At 34.1% G+C, this 22,625-nt stretch overlaps 1 protein-coding gene across 33 annotated transcripts in view; it reads right to left on the bottom strand.

The window, feature by feature from the left end:
* Window positions 1-22,625, bottom strand: part of Nrxn1 (neurexin 1) — a 1,060,252-nt gene that overhangs the window by 752,784 nt on the left and 284,843 nt on the right. The window contains exon 6 of one of the 33 annotated variants that reach the window (XM_076833725.2): window positions 5,844-5,853. The exons of the other annotated variants lie outside the window; for them this stretch is intronic. Within the exon in view, the coding sequence (XP_076689840.2) occupies window positions 5,844-5,853 (10 nt within the window). The remainder of the gene's footprint in view (window positions 1-5,843; window positions 5,854-22,625) is intronic. 33 annotated transcript variants of the gene reach the window in all.

Genomic DNA, 22,625 nt, shown 5'->3' on the forward strand with positions numbered 1-22,625 from the left:
GCTGTCTGGATCCTGTGCCTATGGCCTGTCAAGGCACTCCACCACTCTTTGAAAGAATGGGGATCATAATGAAGGGATCTTCTAAGCAGATCTAATGTTCCATAATAAGGCACTAACGATCTGTAGCAAAGATTACTATCAATCTCTTATAGCAAAGATGCTATATCACAACTTTTTGACTCTATATCAAGCCTAATCCATAGGTTTATACATATAATTTGAGGATGTGCATATCATTTATTTCATTGTTTCTGGGCTAAATGCTAATGGTAAAATAATTTTAAAATATAAAATCCCCAAAGCTAACTCACAGCAAAAGAAGACAGTGAATAGACTGAATTCTGACCATTGTCCAGAGATCTGGTATCTTAGTATGAGCAGAGTACTCAGAGATTGTGAAGGAAGAATTGACAATAGTGGAAAATTGGAGAAAAACCCAAGTGAGCAATAAGGTGTTCATTGTGTTAACTATGGTGTAGTCAGTCATGTGATAGGATGCTAGGCAGCTATAAAATCACATTGATGTTTATTGACTTTAGAATATTTTTGGTATGTATCAGATGTAGACAAGCAGACTATAAAATATAAGCAACATGATTCCCCTTTTTTAACAAATAGATGGTTCTAGGGAGAACCTTTTAGCAAATGTTAATAATTCTTATGTAAAGGTTAGAATCATTATCTCTTCGGCTTTTTCCTCTATTTCCTAAGTTTTTTTGTTTGTTTGTTTGTTTGTTTTTACAGTGAATATGATTTTCCTTTGCAATTACAAAAAAAAATTCAATACATTTTATTTAAAAATCAAATAGTGTTAGCAAAGGCTTAACAACAACAAAGAAAATCAATTTGAAAATTCTCCAAGTTGGAAAAAATAAAATTCCTAACACGATTAAGATTTATTTCCACAGAGGACCTCATGAGCTCGAAATGCTTCACTGATAAATCTTGTCTTGAATTTCTACTTAGTGTTTTGGTACAATGCCAGATGTGGCATCTTGCCCTGGATCAGTTCCTCTCCCATAACCTTAAAGGCCTCTCACACTTGGGGATACTGAACTGCAGTGTCTCTCCCACATGGCAGCTACTGCAACATTTTGCTGTGTCTGTCAATCAGTGGGGAGCAGTGCCAGTTGCTTCTTAACCCTGGATAAGAGATATCTCCTAGAAACTGTGAAGCTTCGATTTTCTTTGCCCTGGTATATATCCCTAAAAGTATGAAGGAGAAAAAGGAGCAAGAAGCCTCCAAGATCTATAATTGGACAGAATCCAGGGGAAAAAAATAAAATTAAAATAAAGAACATGGGGAAAACAGTCTCTAGGATGAAATGCAAAAGGAGAACTGAAATGCAGATGCACTTGACTGCAAGTGAGAGCTTGAAGATCTGATCAAGGATGTGTGCCTTGTAAGGCTCAGAGAATTATTACCAAGTTCTCCATTTAATTATGGCCAAAATATCCAGGTCTGTTTCCCATCAAACACTGTTTCTCAGTGTTTTCATGACTGACTATATTACCTGTGCATCTTGACTGTGCTCCTGGGAAAGAGAGACAATTTAAATTAATGTTATTATTTGAGAAATAAGAATTGTTAATAACCAACAAATATAGAGGAAAAGCCAAATCGCCACAGAAGCCTTTCAATGCCTCTGGGCTAACTTATCTGAATTGAAGAACTAGAGAAAAAAATTTTACTTATAAAGCTACCTGGAGAGCCTAGGGGAAGGAGGAACATTGTCCAGTGGCTGAGCATAGATCACCCACTCGGATCATTTACAACCTGGGTGGCTGCAGCCAGACCCTTGTGCATTCTGGGCTTCAGACACAACGTGGCCAGGATACCAACAGCAGGCTCAGCATAAGAGAAGAATGCTTCTGGAGAGGTCTGTGAATGATTTGCTGGGCACCAACCGTTGTGTGTGTTTTTCCCAGTGCACACTGAAAAAGAGCAGAGTGTATACATGCTCATATATCACCAGCTTGTTAATGCAACACTGAAGCCAAGAGATGACAAGACTACAGGTTCTTTCAGGTTTTTTTTTTTTTTTTTTTCCTGTTTTCTTTCTCATTTGTTATTTTTTGGTAGTAGATGAATGGAGTATGCAAATCATTTCAGATGTTTACTCAAATGCAAGATTCATTGTGATGATCTTTTTCACTTTTGTTATTCTAAAATTCACAGTTGTGCTTTATCATAAACTTCTCTAACATGACACTCTCTAAACTACCAAGAATTTTTGTTTTAAGTCAAGCCTTCTCCTGAGTCTTAACAATATTCAATTCAAGACCAAAAAAAAAGTGTCCCTGGATATCAGGAGCAGGGTATATAGAGTATAAGGTGCTTCATTTGCTGATGTGTAGGACAATAAGATCATGACATATTCCTAAGAAATTCTTTCACATATAATGTAGCCTTTGCTAGGGAAGAGACTTAGGAAGTAGTTCTATTTTGGCAAATATTTCTAAATTTTATTTCTTCATCCATACCTTAATATCAGCAAGTTATATATAAGGAGAGAATTTTAGTCCATGACTCATAATGACACTAATTTTTTTCAATGTTAGCTGTTAATATGGTGAAATTAAACTACCTGATGCATATTAACGAATGAACATAGTAAATTTAATTATAAAACTATTAATCAGATGTTGTTCAGTTTCTTATGGTAAAAAAACTGTCTGGGTAACTTAAAATTACATCTTTAACCTAGCTGTGAGTTTATAAATAACATACAAAGCAGAAAAATATCTGGACACTAAGAAAGCAAATAAAATACAGTGAATACTATTTTAAAATCCAGGTAAGCAAGGGAAAATAGAAAATACCTATGTGTATATGATGGGATGTTATCCACCCTTACATTCATTTATTCAAAATATTTATTGATCATCTTATATAGGGCAGGCATCGTCTTAAGTGGTAGGAGTACAGTAGCAAACAGAAAATCCAAGCATCTGCCTGCCTGATTACCAGGTTAATCATCCACATTAATCACCCACATTAATTGTCCACATCTGTATTTGTACATTTAGATTTCTTTCACTGTTAATACTGAGCCACTTTTTATATGAATTACAGGGCAATAGAAAGAAAACGAGAAGGTCTGGTTTCTAATGTAATCTCTATTTGACCTTGGCCTTGACATTTAAACCTCTTGCAAACTTAATTTTTTTTGTCCATCTGTTAAATATGTTGGTTAGATGACCTCTAATCTTTATTGAAGTTATAAATATTTGTAATTTTGTATTTTCTGCCTAGAGGAGAACATGTTTTGGCTCATGTTTATAGTGTTGGTAAGTGGAAAGTTCTCGACAATTAAACAACAGCAACAACTATGACTAATTTCAACCAACAACAAACTGAGAAGGGTATTTCTATACTTAAAAATATGTAAGTGAAGCAGTGACAGGCAGTTCTGGGCAAAGTTCATGGGAAAAATCACCAGACTGATTACAGCCATTGTGAAGGGTTGTCAGAAACAGCAAGTAAATTACAGAGAAAGGGATCCACAAATCCTTTCCTGAAAATCACTACTATTATCATAGTGTTAACTGGGTAATTTTTTCAGCACAGAGGCCAATGCATTTTTAAAAAACATAATCAGTTGGAGGTACACATAGAAAATGTACCTCTTAAAACAGCTAATCTGAGGTTGTTCTATTAAATAAAATAAGCAAAAATAAAAATGCACACTATATATTAGTATGCAAGTTATCTGCATAGAATGATAAATCTTTTAGCTAGTTTTTTCTTCAGAGTAGGGAACAGGAAAAAGAAATCTGAGATAGCATGTCTCATGTAGACATGGGCAAATCTCATTAATATTAAAGATAATATTCATAAAAATAAATCTTGAATTAATCATGCTTGGATAATCCAGTATTTTTATTAAAGAACAACAGAGCATGGAGTTGACTATAAAATGGAATTTATTTCTAATTGCATATGATTTAAATAAACCAATGTCACATTAAAGAGCTTTTACTTTTGGAAACAGAAGATTTGCCTTGGGGTTTCCTGGGCAGAGTTTGATTCGTTAGTTGGTGAGTATTGTATTCCTCATAAATTCCAGCCCATGACAAAACTACTACTGTTTTCACTTCCTATTTGTACATCTAGCAGATACCTGTTAATATGATTATATTGTGATCTCTTTGCTCCAAGAATTCCTTACCTCCTTTTATTTGTACCCTGATTCATGTTTTCTAAAGTATTTTTTACATCCACTATGTTGTTTAGTCCTTAAATGCTTCCCTGAGTTCAATAAGGTAGGCCTAAGATCTCTGAGCCTCAGTTTCTCCATCTATAATGTGAGAATAATAATAACCACATTGCAAAGTCTGTGTGAAGATTAACTGAGATAATAATGATGATGGTTATGTTAACAGCATTTCTTGATTTTTTTACTAAGTAACTATTTTAATTGTGCTACATCAGTTAACTTAGTTAATCCTCATAGTAACTTTGAAATAGGTCTTATTATTATCCTCATCTTACAGTGGAGAAAACTGGGACATAAAAAGGCAAAGATAATATGCTCAAGATCATCTACCAGGTAATGATAGAAACTAACTAGAATTACCCTGAGCATTATGGTACTTTCCTTTGTCAGCAAATACGTACATTTTCACATTGATCGTGGTTTTTGATAAGGCTCAGTGTATTCATTTCAGATCCGTAATTGATATAGGATTGATATATATTATCCAACATAAATGTAATACCATCAATAATAGGCCACACTGATCTTAAATAAAAATGAACAATTAGAACTGAATCTTAATTCATCATTATCATTATGTCATAGTCATAAATATCATTTGCCCAATGTAAAGGAAACTAGAATACAATGAGAAAGTATCAGGGAAGAAGACTAAATAAATATAAGCATATTTAAATGCTTTTTAGAGCTCAAAGAACTGGAAAGGTTTTGAAAAATTGAGTTGACATTTGGAAACTCTACATTTCACCAAAACTCAGTTTGGTTTTTAAACCCATGAAGCAAGAATTATATCTTTAAAAAGATCTTTTATAAAAAAGAATTATGCTTGAAGAGAAAAAATTCTTCATTAAATTACATTTAAAATATTTTTCTAAAGAAAAATTGCTATTCATGAAGTCATATGAAACAATTCATATTTTATCTAAGCAAAAATCTGATCACAACATACATGCTTTTTGAAAACAGATTCAATGAATCAGTGCTGAAACACCAATGCTTGGGCCATAGCTGGTGCTCAATAAATGTTGTGTGAAATTTTGAACTTAACTCCTGCAATTTTACTAAGGTAATAACATGTATGCATGCACACACACACACCCTCCCTGCAGCTAAAATTAAAGTTTACTTATTTTTTCCCTCTCAAGAACTGTCTATCAAAAATCAATCTTAATGATCCCCCAAATCAATCACTCTTTAAATAAATAAAAATTCTAAAACCTACTGATCTTCAAACACATAAGTATTAATTAGCATAATGAGAAAATGAAAGCATTTATAAAGTTTTTTAAAGACTTCAATCCACTAAGAAGATTTATATTTTCAATTAAATCTATGACCAAGGTGACACAGCAGAAGATATAGTTTCCATGTCAGAGTAAATTAGGCTAGCATTCCATGAATCAGGAGAGATAGAAGAGGTATTAAATAGAAAAAGGTGGGCAGGGTAAATGAGGAAGACTATCAAATTGAGCTGCAATCCCCATCCCATTGACAAACCTCTGAACTGCTGTCAAGGGTTATTGTTAATCTAAAAGGCATTGTTACCCTTTACCACGACCCATTATCTCCTCATGTTGGAAAACTGTCATAACACACTCATTGTGTCAGAACCAGATTCTGTACCATTATCTCCCTTCAAATTACTGTAATAAGCATTAGCAACATCCATGATGCCAATAGTGTCCTGTTAGATGTGGTGACAGTGTGCATTGTACAGCCATAAAACACAGGATTGACTGACATATTCAGACTTCTTCACCTTGCCATTTACACATATGTGGTCCAGGATATCCTTTTACTACTTCTGATTTTGCCTCCAGATGACTTTTCAAAACACACGGTCCTATTCTTGATATTTCCATTATATTAATAAGTCAACTAGCAATAAGGTAATAATCTGGTTTACCTCTCTATAAGCATTTCTGAGCATTGCAAAAAATGGCTTTCTGATTTCAAATTTTATGTATAGTATTAAGTTGGTCTTCCCTATTGATACAGAACACCATCAACAACATGTGTGTGTGTCTCTGTCTGTATATGTTTATACAAATAAATGGCTTTTCCCCCTTTTTATATTTTTTGGCACCAAGAAACCTCAATATATCAATTCATGATTTGTCTGAGTATCTTGCACTGTTACTAAATGTCCCTGTTGGATATATTAGTTATTGGAAATACTGGTGGTCACCTAGTATCTAAAAAGTTAAGACAAGGACCACATATTAAATTTAGAGCAAAATAGCAACTAAGTATTTGCAATATTTCTCTGGAGGATAACCCATTTATCCTGATGACCCATTTCATATCTGAGCCCATAACACAACTTCTACCTATTAACTAAAATATAGTATTTTAATAAAATTCAGAATGATCTGTTTTAGAAAAGTATCTCAAATTGTTCTTTGTTCTAACCCAAAGAAATCTGAGTAGTAAGGTTTATAACTGTTTAATGCATTGTGCTAGAAGTGATTATTTTCCATCATTTTTAGAAGGATCTAATAAGCTACTATGAAATCATTTTTCCCTTACACCCTTAGAATAACATTTTTTTTACTGCTAATTGTATAATATATTTTCTAACTGGAGAGAGTTTTATGGTCCCTCTAATCTAATAATGATTTCTAACTTGTTTTCCCCTCAAATAATTTTTAAAATCAAGTTCTTATAGTCAACTATTTTCTAATTTCTAACAATTACACTTTATTGATATGATTTCTCTCTTCTGATTATAAATTCCCTGAGATCTGAAAGATCTCTATAATTGAATCCTATTCTAGAAATTAAGCAAAATCGCTAAAGTTTATTTAGGGATTTCATTGTGCTGATTTCACTATGCTACACACTTTACAAAGCTTGCCTCATTTGATGCACACAACTTTGAAGTTTGGGTAAAATTATTATTCCTGTTTCATAGATAAGAAGTTGAAATGCAGAATTCAAGATATACAACTGTAAAAAAGATAAGGAAAGTATCACAATCTTGAAAGTCAGGATTTGAACCCAGGAAGCCTAACTTCAAGCCTGGAGTCCCCCACAGGGAAAGACTATGCAGGACTACCTCCAGAGGGAGCTTCTGCGCATCATCTTCTGAGGGAAAGTGATATAGCAATTTCAAATGATCTGGAGAATAATGAATGAGTGCTTCACACCTGTCCTCTATGATCAGCTGCCTTTTACCCATCAGCACTCTTCAACCTCTGTCAGCACAAAGAGTCACATCCCCAGAGCACAGAGAAGGGTTGCTTCTGACACCACCAAAGTTCACACCTTGCTTTGCATTCTCCCTGACAACTCAATTTATCAGCATGTCCATCTGTTTCAGATGCATGACTGTTCAGGTTTGGTTTTCAAAGTGTAGCTTAAAATTTCTGTTCTTCTCTGTGGCTGTCAATCCCTGGGATTCATCCATCGCTTTCTTGTGCATGACAGAGATGCCCAGGTTCATTATCCACAGCTGCTGCTGAGTTCTGAGATTTCTAAAGCCCTTCTAGAGTAAAGCAGGTCTTCTCTTTACCTTTGTCATCTTGCAACCACTCTCTGAGACAGATGAGGTACCCAGCATGTTCTATTTCCATAACATTTACATATTATTAATAGAAACACAGACCAGAATCTCAAAGATGACATTGAAGAAAAGTTTGTTCACATTTTGCAACATAACCGTACAAGAACATGATCTTGCCTGTGTTCCCTCTTAAAATCGTCTCTTTTTTCCCACCCCCTCAATGGAGAGAAGTGGTTTTCATGCATCATTCTGGGAAGATTCTTATGTTCTACTATTTTTTAAATAATTTCCTATTGTCATTCTGACTAGCACTGTGAAATGACATCAATATTGTCAGACAGAACCAAGAGTCATTAGAGCCAAATAAAATACCATGTCTCTAGAGACTATTTATTATAGTATAAAAAGGAATCAGGCATAACTTTAATGAGATTTCTCAGACTGTATGTCTTTTCCTGAAAGAAACTTGTTCCCTGTGTCTAATCAATCAGAGGATCAGAGCTCTTTTCTGCCTTCTCGTAGGAGCCACCCATTGACCAGTGTGGCCCTTAAAAAGAAGAGCCTCTGCCTCTCTTCGATGGTATGTAATTTATTATGACGTAATGTGTTGATTTGTGATGATTTCTTTAGTTTTTCTTTTTCTTGGAATTCGAATTTTTTCCTTATCTCTTACTATGGTTGGCATTCACTCAGAGACTTCTGGCTTCATTCTCGTCTGTAACTCAGACAAATGACTTATTACAATGTCTTTTAGGTCTCCTGATTACTAGCTTTTCACAAGCTTTGCTGTAGTCCTGGCAAATTTTGAATTCAAAGTTTTCTTATTGTTTTTGTTTTTGAATTGTGAATCATAGTATATATAATAGTGAGGTTCATTTTGATATATTCATATATGCATATAATTTGCTTCATTTCAATCCCCAGTATTTCCTGTTTCTCTTCTCTCCTCCCTCCCCCACCCCTTTTTCTACTCTATTTACCCTCCTTCTAGTAATTGTTTTTTAATTAGTGCATTATAGATATACATAAAAGTGAAATTCATTTGCATATACGTATACATGTGCATTACATAGTTTGGGTAATTTCAGTGAGTGTAAATTTTAAAGAAACAATAATGAAATTAACTTTGAATATACTACAAAACGGAATAGTTTGCCAAGTTAAAAACAAGTTGTATTCTGATTATTTTTTGTAGGTCAGGTTTTTGAGATTTTCAATGCACTTATATATATTACTACCAAATGCAGGTAAACAGCCTCTGTAATGGAGATTTTAGAATCAGAGTTTGAACAGAAGCTATCCGGGAGATAAAGGGACACAGTGAAGAGGGGAGGAGTTGAGCTTCCTGAGATTTTGGCAAGACCAGAGGCACTAATGATCTGTAACAGTGGCTGGTGGTTCTCAGCGCTTTAAGGGATAGAGCATTGGTATTACCATGAGTATTGATGAAAACTACATATTCTCAGAGCCTGTCTCTGATCTATTGTGTAGGAATCATTGAGAGTGGAACCCAGGAATCTGCATTTTAAAGAAATTGCTCACATGAATGCATAGCCAACTTAGAGATTTCTTTCATAGCTACCAATTTATAGATATCCAATACAGAGCCTTATGAAAAATAAAATATGGGGCAAATCACACTATTTTCTATTGTAGATTAAGAATTCTTCTACCCAGTTGCTTGGTTTGTATTAGGCATGTCTGACTTCCTTTGCGCAGCTAGTCTGATAAGCCAACTTCAGCTAATTTGAATCTCACTTGAAATGGCTTCAAGTGTGACCTTTAAATATTTGTATTATCTTAAAAATAATCCTGTATCTTGCATCGGTATATGTGGCCAACAGGCATGTATATATGTGTGTATGTGTGTGTGTGTGTATTTTTTTCAGGATGGACATACAACTACATGTACCTTTCCCACTTATAATGAAATAGAAAGGTGAATATTTTAAAATTCAATTCATTTCCCTTATTCTTACGTGTATATAGACATAAAATATGTTTTTCTTCCTTGAATAAGGAAAAAATGGGAAGAATGAAAATAAAATAGTCAACTTAATTAAAGAAGAGAAAATAAATTTCTGAGAATATACTGTTCTGAACTCAATGTTCTGAACCACTAATTGAGCATCTTAATTAGTATTAGAATAGAAACACTCAGGCTAGCCATTGGCTGCTAAGAGGAGTCAGACTCCTGAGCATCTAGAGAATAACAGGAATGATCAAGCAAAACAATGCTACTTGTATCTCTTACTGGGTGAAACTCAAATATTTAGATCACGTTTTCTTTTAAAATTCTGAACTTGTTTGAAATTATAAATATGTACTTACCAACTTGAATATGTCTTATGAAAGGAAAGCTGTTTACATCAGAGTTCCTCTTAGAGTTAATGTTTTACTCTAATTTTCTTTAAAACCTACCTCTCAAAATAGCATTCTATAAGGCAAATAAAGACGACCTATGTCTGTGCAATACTTTTTTTTAGTCGATCTTCATTACTTATGCCACTTCACCGTAACCCCCTTGTGCCCATGTTGATATCTGCAGGATTCATTTCTTTCGATCCATGATATTCCCAAATTAAATCAAAACATAGACATTAGTTTAGCATAACAGAAAGATGTACCTTGGTAGATTTTCTATCAGCATAGAGGATTCTGTACTCTGATTCACACTCAGAGATTTATGTATTTTTACATCAATGAGCTCAAATTCCAGTGTGGCCAATACTTTCAAAACCAGACACCCTTGCTGTTTCTAACTACAAATATGGCAAGCTACCCAAAGAATATAAGTATTAATGTGACTGTCCTGACATTCACTGAATGAAATACCTAATGAAGGAAAAGACTCTGTTAATTATACCATAAATAAACGTTTAACATTTCCAAGCTTTAAATGACACAATAGGGAAACATTTATGTAGACTGAGACTGGTTTTATTGTTGATTGAATAAGCAGTTTGTTAGGGTTCCAGGCAATGGATTAGTAAACTTATAAAAAAATCAAATTTAACTGAAGAAATTCATAGATGGAAACAAACCAACCCAAGACAACCCAAGAACTTAATTTTATAGCTCAAATCATAGATGGAGCCAAAATTGTATTCAAATTAGCTTTTTTATATTATGAAAACTGAAAGAAATTAAAAAAAAACTGCCTTCCTAATGATGGCTTCATTTGTGATGGGAAATGAACACAAAGTGATTAATGCCCACTTGTGACAAATGAATAATTTAGTCATCTCTGTAGACACTTGTATTTACTTGTAATATTTTGTTCCTTTAGATACATAATAAAATTGTACTTAATAATGAAAAAGTAAATACAGTCATGATTTATTATTTTTATCAGGATAGCAGAAGCAATTGTTGGATAAAGACATCAGTGTGAATTGAGTACTGGCATGTTTTTCCCAATTTGCTAATCTTGGAGAAGATTAATACTTTATAATATTGTTTTGATAATGATCAGCCATTGGAAATTAGGTTTGATTAAAGGTAATCAATTTTCAGCAGGTTTAGTCAATGATAATAAGGATATTTCTAAGAATGGAAATTGTGTTTAACTATCAAAGATGCTATTTTCATTCTTGTTTCAACCTAGAGGTATTATGTATTTTGAAAATGCTACAGCTACCTAGAACTTTATTTTTTTTTCATGTTTATGTTTGCATGAATGTGTGTGGTGAATAACATTCTGACATGCTTATGTTCTGTAGTTTTTCATTTGTCTTAACCATTAAAAGCTATTCTTGCCAGGTATGGTGGTGCATGACTGTAATCCCAGCAATTTGGGAGGCTAAGACAGGAGGATCACAAGTTTAAAGCCAGCCTCAGCAATCTGGCAAGGCTCTAAACAAATTAGCCAGACCTTGTCTCAAAATAAAAAAAAATAGAAAAAGGGATGGGGAAGTGGCTCAATGGTTAAGTGCCCCTAAGTTCAATCCACAGTTTTTAAAAAAAAGAGTTAAATTATTTAACTCCAGTGATTTTATACTAGGGGTGTTGTGCCCTGCAGGGAACTTTAAACATAATATTATTGTCACAAGTAAGGTGCTACTGGTATTCAGTGAGTGAAGGCTAGGGATGTTATTAAACATTCTATAATACACCAGAGAGTACCCCATCACACACACACAAAAAGATGATGTCCCATATGCCAAACATGATGAGCTTCAGAGATTTTGTCTTATACCTTAAAATTTGATCCTACTCTCAAGTAAATTTCTAAGTTCAGAAAGAAGTACTTTTTAGTGAAACATGAATTTCAAAAGTCTCTAGTTAATATATCATGTACAAAGTTAATTCAAGTAAATGCTGTAACCTGTCTCTTTACCCAGCACTCCTGGGTGGATAATGCATCTACCCTAGAACTCTTGAGAAAACAAGGGTAGGTCATTTCCAAATAAAATGACTGAAAAGAAACTAAACAGCTCTAAGTATTTCATTGCTTTTTTGCTTCTGTCTATGACAATAAACATCATATTTATGATTACTTTCTGTTTGGTTAGGTGTGGAGATAGAATTCTAATGAACCATCAAACATCATGAAAAGAAACAGGGAAGAAGTACCTGGCTCAAAGGTCCACTGCTTCATCACAGAAGGTCCTAAATTCCTCTGGCAGTCCATATGAAACAAATGGGCTGTAGAGAAATGCTTTCCCTAGAAGCACACCTATGACTTAAAATACTTATCTCAAGAAAAAATAAATAAACCATATAACCTAAACACACAAAAAAACCCTCTTTATACTCTGATGGCTAAAATGTCAACGTAGATATAGTTCATACCAGCTAGGTAATATGTTTTAGTACTAACTTAGTATAAGCAAATAAGTCCAGAGAATAGAAAATAAAGTATTCAGGACTTCTGCATGTCCAAATGACAACTAATAGAAAGATTAGCCTCTTATTGTGCACTAAGACCAGTTCTTAATCTAACATGCACTTACATATTCAAAAACCCCACTTTAGTATGACAGGTGTGAGCAAATGTCCTCTACTTTTCTCCACTTGACTACTGGAGTGAAATGATGTTCGACTTAGACTCTTCATAACAACTTTTCTTTTTTGCGGGGATGGGGATTGAAGCCAGAAGTGCTTAATCACTAAATTACCTCCCGGCCCTTTTTATTTTGAGACAGGGTCTCGCTAAGTTTGGTATCAACTTTTAAAAGCTTAATGGGAGTTCATAATCCACTTGAATCGAATGTATGAAATATGATATGTCAAGAGTTTTGTAATGTTTTGAATAACCAATAAAAAAAATAAAAAATAAAAAAAATAAAAGCTTAATGGGCAGAATTTTAAACTTTTCAGAATTAATAGGTCTTTCCTTTCTTGCTAATTTTAAATAAAAATTCCCAAGAAGAAAGATGTCAAAACATAATTGTTTCTCTGGATATCTCTACAAAATATTTAGGAGGAAATCTCATCAGCCTAATATTTAAAATTGTATATTTTAATTGACTTATACTTTGCTTTGTTTCAAAATATTTTTATAAGTGACATGATGGCTTACAAAAAATAAGCACAAATAAGAAAGAAAAAATACATTTAAAATGTAATGAAGCAAATCAAGAATACACAAAAAGAGAAAAGTAAGAATAATAAGATGGAAACAGGAATGAAGGGCACATAATTTACAGTCCTAGAGACTTTAAAGGTGTCTCATTTATCTAGTTCATTGAAAAATATTTTTTTAAAGTTTGCAGATGCCAGGGGAGTGGGGCAGGGGAAGCAAAAGAAAAAAGAGGAAGAGAAAGAGACACCGACAAAATTGCTTTTTTACAGAATTAGGAAAAGACAAAAAATTCGATCTGATTAACATCTTACAGTATTTCCTACTGATACTCAGAATATTCCTTAATCCACTGGAAGTTTTGGAAATGTCAAAATATATCTCAATAAATGACCAAAAAAGTGAGTTTGGAATAGTCTATATCCAAAAGATATACAGTCCTCATTTGAGCAAATCTCTTGCCTCTGTCTTTTTTTTGCATTATCTAAAAAAATCCCAGTTCTGTTATAATCCAGTGCTTCCTTTTCTCTGTGTTATGCCCATATCCCTCAATCAGTGCCCACTCCCAATGACTCACAAATGCCTCACATTGCATAGATCTCTCTTCTCAGGTTCAGATCTACAGATCCAAGTGCCTATCTGTCATCTTCTCTTAAATGACCTCAAGATACCTGAATTCCTTTTGTTGATCTCTCTGTGCTTCATTCTGTAGTCTATACCTCTGATGTATGGTCAGCTTTCCGTCTTCACTACCTCCATGCACATCCAAGAAATTATAACAGAAACTACCGCAATATTTTTCTAATGGGCCCTCAGACGTTCACTTCAAACCCTTTTAATCTGGAAAAGCAAATATGGTCACACTCGTTCTCCCAAAAAACTCAAAAAATGTTTCTTTGTTATTTTAGAATAAAAGCAAAACTTGTTTATTATGGCCTGCAAGTTTGAGCTTAGGTTTGAAGCAAAACACTACTTTGATCACACCTCAAATCACTTCCCCTTCATTGCCCTGTATTCCAATTAAAATGGTCTTTCATTTGCATTTTCCATCCCCATTCTACCACAGGACCTTGAACATGCTGTTTCCTCTCTCCATGGAACATCTTTTGTTTGACTGTTTGGACACCTGGTTCACTCCATTCATTTATTCATTTATCAGATTCCATAGCAAATACTATTTTTTTTTTTTTGAAAGATTCTCTGAGAGGCCCTGAGTAGGTCAAATCTCCTGAGCAGAGACCGCTAGAGCTCCATCTTCCTCTCTCTCTCTAAGGTACCTTATATGACTGCAATTTGAGACTTCTTTGAGGAATTACCTAGTTAGTATATTTATCCCTCACAAGATTCTCAAAATGACAGGAGCCGTATCTATTTTTCTGCTCATGTTTAGACCCTCAGGTGTGAAAAGGCAATCTTTGACATGGTGCATGTTTGATAAATATTTTGTTGAATGAATAGTATCGCAGTCATATCTAAAATTAAGGGTGATAAAAAATCAACTATTTGAAATTTTGATCCTACTGTCTATAGCAGTGAAACATTTTAGGATGGACACATTATTCTAACAATGTAATAAAAGACCAGAATTTAAAAATTATTCAAAGAAAAATATAATTACCTGAGACCACTAAAAACTTTCCACTTACAAAACTTTTACTGTACTGTTTAGGCATATTATTTTATCCTCCCAACTCCTCTACAACACAGATAATATTATTCCTATTTTAAATGAGGGAGAAGTGAGCTTTAAATATTAACTAGTTTTTCTGAGGTATTTTTAAATTTAAGTAGTAGAGTGGGAATTTGAACACAGACTGTAGCTCAAAAGCCTAAGACCTCAAATTTTATGCTGAATCATGTTAGTAACATCTAAATTCAGGGGAGTGCTTAGGGAAGAAGGACATGAGAACTGTTTTGATGCTAATAATTCTCAGCCACTTAATAATTTTTAGTATCAGCCTCTACAACAGAGCCTTGTTCCTTCTTTCATATAAATATACAGATTTTGCAAATTTTTAAATCATGGTATTGACTATAAGATGGGGGTCATTCAATAAAAGTCAGTTACTAAGGCATGGTGCCATGGTGCAAACCTGTAATCCCAGCTCCTCTGGAGGCTGAGGCAGGAGGGTTGCAAGTTTAAGGTCTGACTGGGCCACTTAGTGAGACCTTGTCTCAAAATGCAAAAGTCAGGTCTAAAACAACCTAAACATTGTATTATTTAAAAACAAAACAAAATACCTCATTGAAAGTGGCCCAAAGGCCTTATAATAAGGCTTCTATTTAAAAGATACTCAATGAATTTCTTTTTCTTTTCTAGTCAAAAGTACAAGTATTTTTAAGGAAATTCTAAAAAATGTCAATCCACTAGAGAGGTATGAATTTATCAAGGGAGATTTATGGAAGGCAAAATATTCTCCAAACATGCAAATTCTAAAAGAAACAAGATGTGGGTGAACCTTACCTGAAGAAAGGTGTGGTAAATGGCTGGGCACCATGGATGCTGGAAAACATTTAAATACAAAATGACTTTTTAGATCAAATACCACATTTGAAGGTAACTTCTGATTTTAAAATGGCCTAGATTTAAACAAAATAGAGCTTCATTTGGATTGCAGTTTCAACTAGAGTAAATGTGACCTTTCCAAAGATTGTGTTTTAGGTCCTGTTCATTTGAAAACCAAATAATTAATTAAATCTTGTGTAATTCAGTGAAGTTGCTGGTTTTGAGAAGACTCCATTGGAGGCCATTTGTTTTTCATTCCATATTGGTGATGCACTGGGGAAAATTTTTATACTATTGATATGACATCATCAATCTGCACAACTATTCCAACTAATTTGCTTCTGACCTTCATAAGTTGATGAAAGTAGGAGTAGTGTATATATTCTAATTTTTTTTTTAAATAAATCTGGTTTAAATGATAGCTGCCTGTGTTTATACAATGCTGAACCATTTATCATCTAATTTATAGGGAGCTGAAAGAATCTCTCACACACTCTCTTTCTCTCTCTCTCACACACACACACAACCACCACTACCACCACCTTCTTGTACATGAAAGTATGGCAGCTGCAGATTTCTAGCAGCAATAGAATATTTCTGCCTCTTAGCCCTTGGAGTAAAAAGATATCACATAATTTCTCTGGTGGTAAGTGGTAGATTTCTAGAACTTTCCAGCAATCTTGAATAATTTTTTTTAATGGAAATTTGATAAGTCCTTTATTTGGGTGCCATACTTGGTGAAGGAACGTGGAGGATTCTCAGAACTAACCAGCAAGTTTATAATTGAAAAGGATAACCAAATATAATCAGGAAATGAAACAAAAGCCTCACAGTCATGATGGTAAACGGCAGGAGGGACCCCAGAGGGTAGCATACTGACAGCACCATCAGGGTGTATGGCGAGAAGAGCCCCTGGCAGTGGCTGAACTCTTATCAGCTCTTAGAAGGGTTGCGAATGTCACTGAGATTGTTTCCTTGTCTTTAGAAGACTTGGTTTGGATCTAAGGCCTAGTCTGGGTAATAAATATCAGGGTTTCTAAACTGTTAGCATGAATAGATATAAGTGTGTGTGTATACATGTACATACATACATGTTTATACCTATATACTTGGGATGAACTCAGAGGTACTTAACCGCTAAGCTACAACCCCAGCTCCCCCTTTTTTTTTTCTTTTGAGACATGATCTCACTAATTTGCTTAGGGCCTCACTAAGTTGCAAAGGCTGGCTTTGAACTTGAGATCCTCTTTCCTCAGCCTCCTGAGCTACAGAAATTACAGGTGTGTGCCACTGTACTCAGCTATTAAGGATATTTAATTAATGAAACATGCTTGTAGGGTTATAAGTACATATTAATAGTGTTTCCATGATACTTTCATTATGCATTGGTATTCAAAAAACAAGTTACTAGTCACTAAGAGAAATACAACTGTATTGTCTCCAAATATATCCCCTGTATTCTGTCTTTAAAAAAAATATTCTGATGAACCATATGAATTTTCTAATGTCCATCTATTTTTTAACTAAGTAAACCTGAAGCTTTAATGGTTTAACCTGAATGAACTTGTTGGTACATATGTGTGTGTACAATACTAAATGGTAGACAAATGCAATAATCAACATGGTTACCTGCATTACCAGAAACTAAGAAATGAAGGAAGGTTTTGTATCATTGGTCTTTACATAGTCTGTAAGAGCTCAGGGTTAACTAATATTTATTTATTTACTTAGTATATCATCATTTTACTATAAGCAGAAGTAGGAAGGGGATTTTTTATATTGTTCTCATTATTTAAGAGGAAATACCAGAATTTGAATAAGTACCTTGGGCAATGGAGGCATGATTTGAAAACTGTCAAATTCTCAGGCTTAAAAATTTATTAGTGCAGTCAATGGGAAATAGGTGAAGTGATGAAGACATATATATTTTACTATCATTAAAACATACTGGAATTTACTTATTGTTATGATTATTTCAAGTCCTGAAAACAATGTGATTTTGAATGTCAGTTGGCAATGCTAACACAGTTGTCGCTTATGGAGAGTTCTCTAACCTTCCCCCACCAAGACTACTTACCAACACACATTGCTCTGTAGGTTTCTCATAAATTTTGTATTGTTACATTTTGTTTTTAACCTCTCGTAAAACTGAGCCATTTATCCATCTATCCTCCTTTTTGTTTTGTTAGGTGTTTAGTAAACAAGGGCTTCTGTTTGCACCATCAGGATGTATGGTGCGAGGAGCTCCAGGTACCTGAGTTTGGCTTATGCAGACATTTCTGGTAGTTTCTGTCTAAATTCTGTGATTGGTTTAGGAATGGGCCAGCACTTCTGGGGAACTTGAGAGAAAGAGGCCTATTTAAAACTCACACACATACACAGACCATTCCAGTCTACCTTAAGAGTCAGTTTATGAGAATGTGATATTAAGGTTTATACCTAACTCATGATCACAGTAGGATAAGACTAAGGGTAAAAGCCACTATGCCAAAGACGGCAGCTTAAAGATGGTCACATTCAAAGGAATTTGTCACCTCTGCATTTTTAGTTATGTGTAATAAAAATGGTGTGTTCTTTTTCTTTGAAAAGTGTCATGATAAAAATAAAAACAAAGTCATAAAGCATTTTTCTGTCAATCTCGCCTCTCAAGATTCTAGTAAATTACACCTTCAGGAAATTACAAGTAAGTGTACGAATGGGAACAGAATAAACACTTTGAAAGACCATCTCAATATAATAAAGCTGGATCCTTACTAAATCAGCGGAACCAATTGGTGATTTCTCCCAAGAAGTTCAACATTTTCAGAGTAGATGGATACTTCACAACCTAATAAAAATGGCTCATTTTTCTGTGCTTATGTGAATGTTTGTACGAGTTAGTTTATATTTACATAAAATTGTCAATGAGATGGTTAATGCTGCCTTTTAAAAAATGAGTTTTCTGCAGTATTTCTTTATTGGAAGAATTAAAGGAGATTATTAATTTCCACACTTTATTATGTTAATATTTAGTGAAGGAGGCTTAAAAGGGTGAGAAAGAAGGAAGAGGAAAAAATGATAGACTATATATGTTCATTGATTGATTACAAAGAAGAGTGACTTTAAGCAATCCCTTTTTGGAGAAACTCTCATAATAGATAACTTCCCATAGCTTGGTTCATGAACCTTATTTTTAGTTGAGCTAGTTAGAAAGGAAACAATTAGACACAATCACCAACCTTTTTATGCATTAATGCCAGGGCAAATTAACTCCTACCACTAAAATTACTGCTTCTGTCTGTCAAAATCTGTGAAGGGTGTGACTTACTGCACTCAGGGCATAATTGTGTCTCCCTGCCTGCATAAAACTGACACATAAAAATCAATACTAATTAAAACAGATCAAAACTGTCCTCATGAGCTTATTTGGCTGTCTTTCTCAAGTGGGGTTTGCCATTTATGACAGAGGCACAAGAGAGTCTGGACTCAATCAATCCCTCTTACAAATGATAAATGTTCCCTTATTGGTTACTCTAAGTAATTGTTCTCATAAGAACAGACTTACAGCATAACTTCAAAAAAGAACCTGATGTCTACTATAAATTTCACCTAGCTATTCTAAGATATATGGTCATATATTAAATTTTTTTTTTGCTCATTTCATCTGTATTCTCTATTTTCTTCTTCCCCAAAATATCCCAAATAGGAGAAAAGAGTAAAAATTACTTCAGAAATCTGGATTCACTATGCTCTGCAGAACGTATAAAATCTGACACCTTCTATTTTAAAGTTCATATGATTTTAAAATTTATTATGTTATTACATATTTATTTCGATGTAAAAATAATGCTTTCCTGAAATACTTAAACAGATGAGGAAAGGGTCTCATGCTTATTTGAGGACTTTGCAAAGGTGTATGGCAATTTATGAAATCTCAAGACACCTCCTCTTCTTTCCACACTTTCTCCATTTTCTCCATGCTTACTGTCTGCAGGGTACTCTTAGTGGAGGAAATGCAGATCTCTCAAGAGGATTAAATGGGTTCTCAACACATAGCAGCTGCTACTAGTAGTAAGTAATAAGGTAGCAGAGTTGTAGACTCACAATTGAATAAACAATAATTACAGTAAACATACTCCAAAGCCTTACTTATTTCCACCTTCTCACTGTCAAGGTGAGAAAATTTAATTTTCTAAGGTCAATAGATAGACTCAAGTGTCCCCAATGAGTTGGTGGCATAAACTGGACAATTAAAGAGGCCTTGCTCAAGGCCACTAGAATTTACTGATGCATATATCAAAACTGAAGCAGGGCAACAGTTAGGAAGAATGGTAATTTCCAAAATAAGACTAATTGCCATTTTCCTTGTAAAGGAATGGCAAATATATTAAATTAAATCAGTTATATTGACAATTGTAAGAATATTAAGAATCCTTAAAAAAGGTATGTTTCTTCTTCTATGACAGAATATACCTTTATATTAATGAGGTGATGTGCTGTTTGCACTGGTGTTTAAGAGCTCTATTGCTATCAGGAACTACAATTTTAATCCAAGTACTCTGTTTTTCTTCTAGAAATTAGTGAGCTGTGTACTTAAAGTCACTGAAATTTTAAAACGTGCATTCTTTATCAAGAGAATTAATATGGAGTTGCTAATGAAGGGTGGCCAACTAAATCTAGGGAACTAGTCAGCATTTTTCATTTTTGTCAGAAAATATTACAAATAGGACAATTTCTTGGTTCAGCAGTTTATGCTGAGAACTGGGAAAGAAAGTAGGAGGAATGTTGGAAGGAGTAGAACATTCAATGAGCATTAATAATCAGGCATAATGCTAAATCCTTCCCATATCAATTACTTTTTCCATAAACTGAATGAAAAAGGCAATTTGCAGATTGAAGAAAAAAAAAGCTGGATATCAGTTAAATTGACAAATGACAAGGACATTTTTGAAAAAGCTGAACCCTGTCTAACTCATTCAACCATTGTATAATTTTTAAAAGCTCACTGGAATCCCATCTTTTGCATCATTGATAAGAGAACCCTAGAATTATTATTTTTTTCAATTCCCAAATACTAATCTAACTTGAACAGAGGTGAGAAATGAATACTTTATTCTGAATTTTATTCAATAGGAAAGGATTTGATAGCAATGTTCCAGGGAACTAAACCTTTGGGAGGGAATGTAGATTAATGGAAATGGAATTAGTTTCCTCCTTCACAGAAATACCATACACTCACTGCCTTTGTGTCTAATTTAAGCCTAAGATTGCCTTTGAGGTCCTAGAGTCTTTATAGACACCATGAGCGTGCAGAGTTGGAGTTCTCAATCTCACTGAGACTATTTGTTCTTCCAAGCATTATTTCCATTTTCCCATTGCTTGAAAACATACATAATACCATAAAGACCTGAGCTACATAATTTTAAAAACTGTTACTTGTAAAATATATAAGATATTACTTTGTAGTCAGAAGAACTGTAGGATCAGTTTATATTATGAAAAGTAATAATAACCTAAACACTATCATAGTTTTTAGTACTTTGGAAAAAAAAAACGGCATAGTATTTTAATAAAGAATCAAAGAAGTCATATTTGTAGATGCAGGAAATTCCCAGTGTGGAAAGAAAGAAGGAAAAAAAAAAAACACTTCTCACACACTCTTATCTCTCCTAACATGAATACATGAATACCGGTCATCGTATGTAATATGGGGAACTATTTTCTTTCTCGTAATAGTAACAATGAGAGTTATTGTAGACAATATTGTTAATATTAAATCTGAAGCATTTTACTCAATCTTTATATACATTTCCATTGATCTTTGCAAACCTGTTTTCCCTATTTTACAGATGAACAAACTGAGCTCTAGACTACTTAAGTGACTTTTATAAAGCAAAATCCGAGGGGAGAGATGTTACCTATTCAATTAATTGGCCTGCATTAGGCTTTGGATTATGAGTAGATAGTCAGCTAGAACTTTAGTGTAGGACTAGAATTTTAGGCAGCTGCAAAAATGTTATTCATTTCCTTGGTAAATAAACACATAACTGACACAAAATGTTAAAGGGAGCATGAAATCGTACCGGAAAAAATTAATTTGTTGCCTAAATTATCACAACAAAAGGCCACAAAGAAGAAAAAGATAACTGAATCATAATTTTCAAGACTGAATCACTTGGTGTTTCTCTATCCACTGCTTCATGCAACCCATTCTGAGTTCTCAATGGAAAACAACTATGGTAGATAGTCCTCAAGTACCATGGCCCTGGACACATCTTAGTTGAGTCTTCGGAATCCAACAAGCATGGTAGAATCCTAGCCCCATCACCTCCTATCCATATAATTCTGGGCAAGTGACTTAACCTCTAAAACTGTATTACTCATCCAGAAACTGAAGTTGAAAAGAGTATCGACATGAAAAGGCTATTACTAGGATTAATGTCAGATAACATGAATGAAAACACCAAGGTAGTATGTGGTCCATAGCAATTGCACAGTAAATCGTAAATATTTTTACATTTATAGATGCCCCACTAGAATACAGAGGGAACTGCTTTAACTTTTTCCTCCATAGGTATCAATCCTAGTAAGTATCTTCATACTGTTGCCCTGCTTCTTGCTCTTGATTTTTATTTCCATTGAGGAACCCATACCTAACTTGAGCAAGGCCTTCCTCTTTCTATCTTGACTTACTCTATCATTTATATTTACTTTCCACCCGCCTCATTACTGGGTATGAAAACAAGGGCCTTGCATGTATGAGAAAAGTGCTCTACTACTAAGGTACACCGTCAGTACTACCCCAATCATTTCTTCAATCACCGTGAGCTTAATAGATGGTGGTGGAAAATACTGTGACAATTAAGAAACATCATCTAGTGGTTGGCGTTT

Source organism: Callospermophilus lateralis, chromosome 14, assembly GCF_048772815.1.
Source record: "Callospermophilus lateralis isolate mCalLat2 chromosome 14, mCalLat2.hap1, whole genome shotgun sequence".
NCBI classification, from domain to species: domain Eukaryota; kingdom Metazoa; phylum Chordata; class Mammalia; order Rodentia; family Sciuridae; genus Callospermophilus; species Callospermophilus lateralis.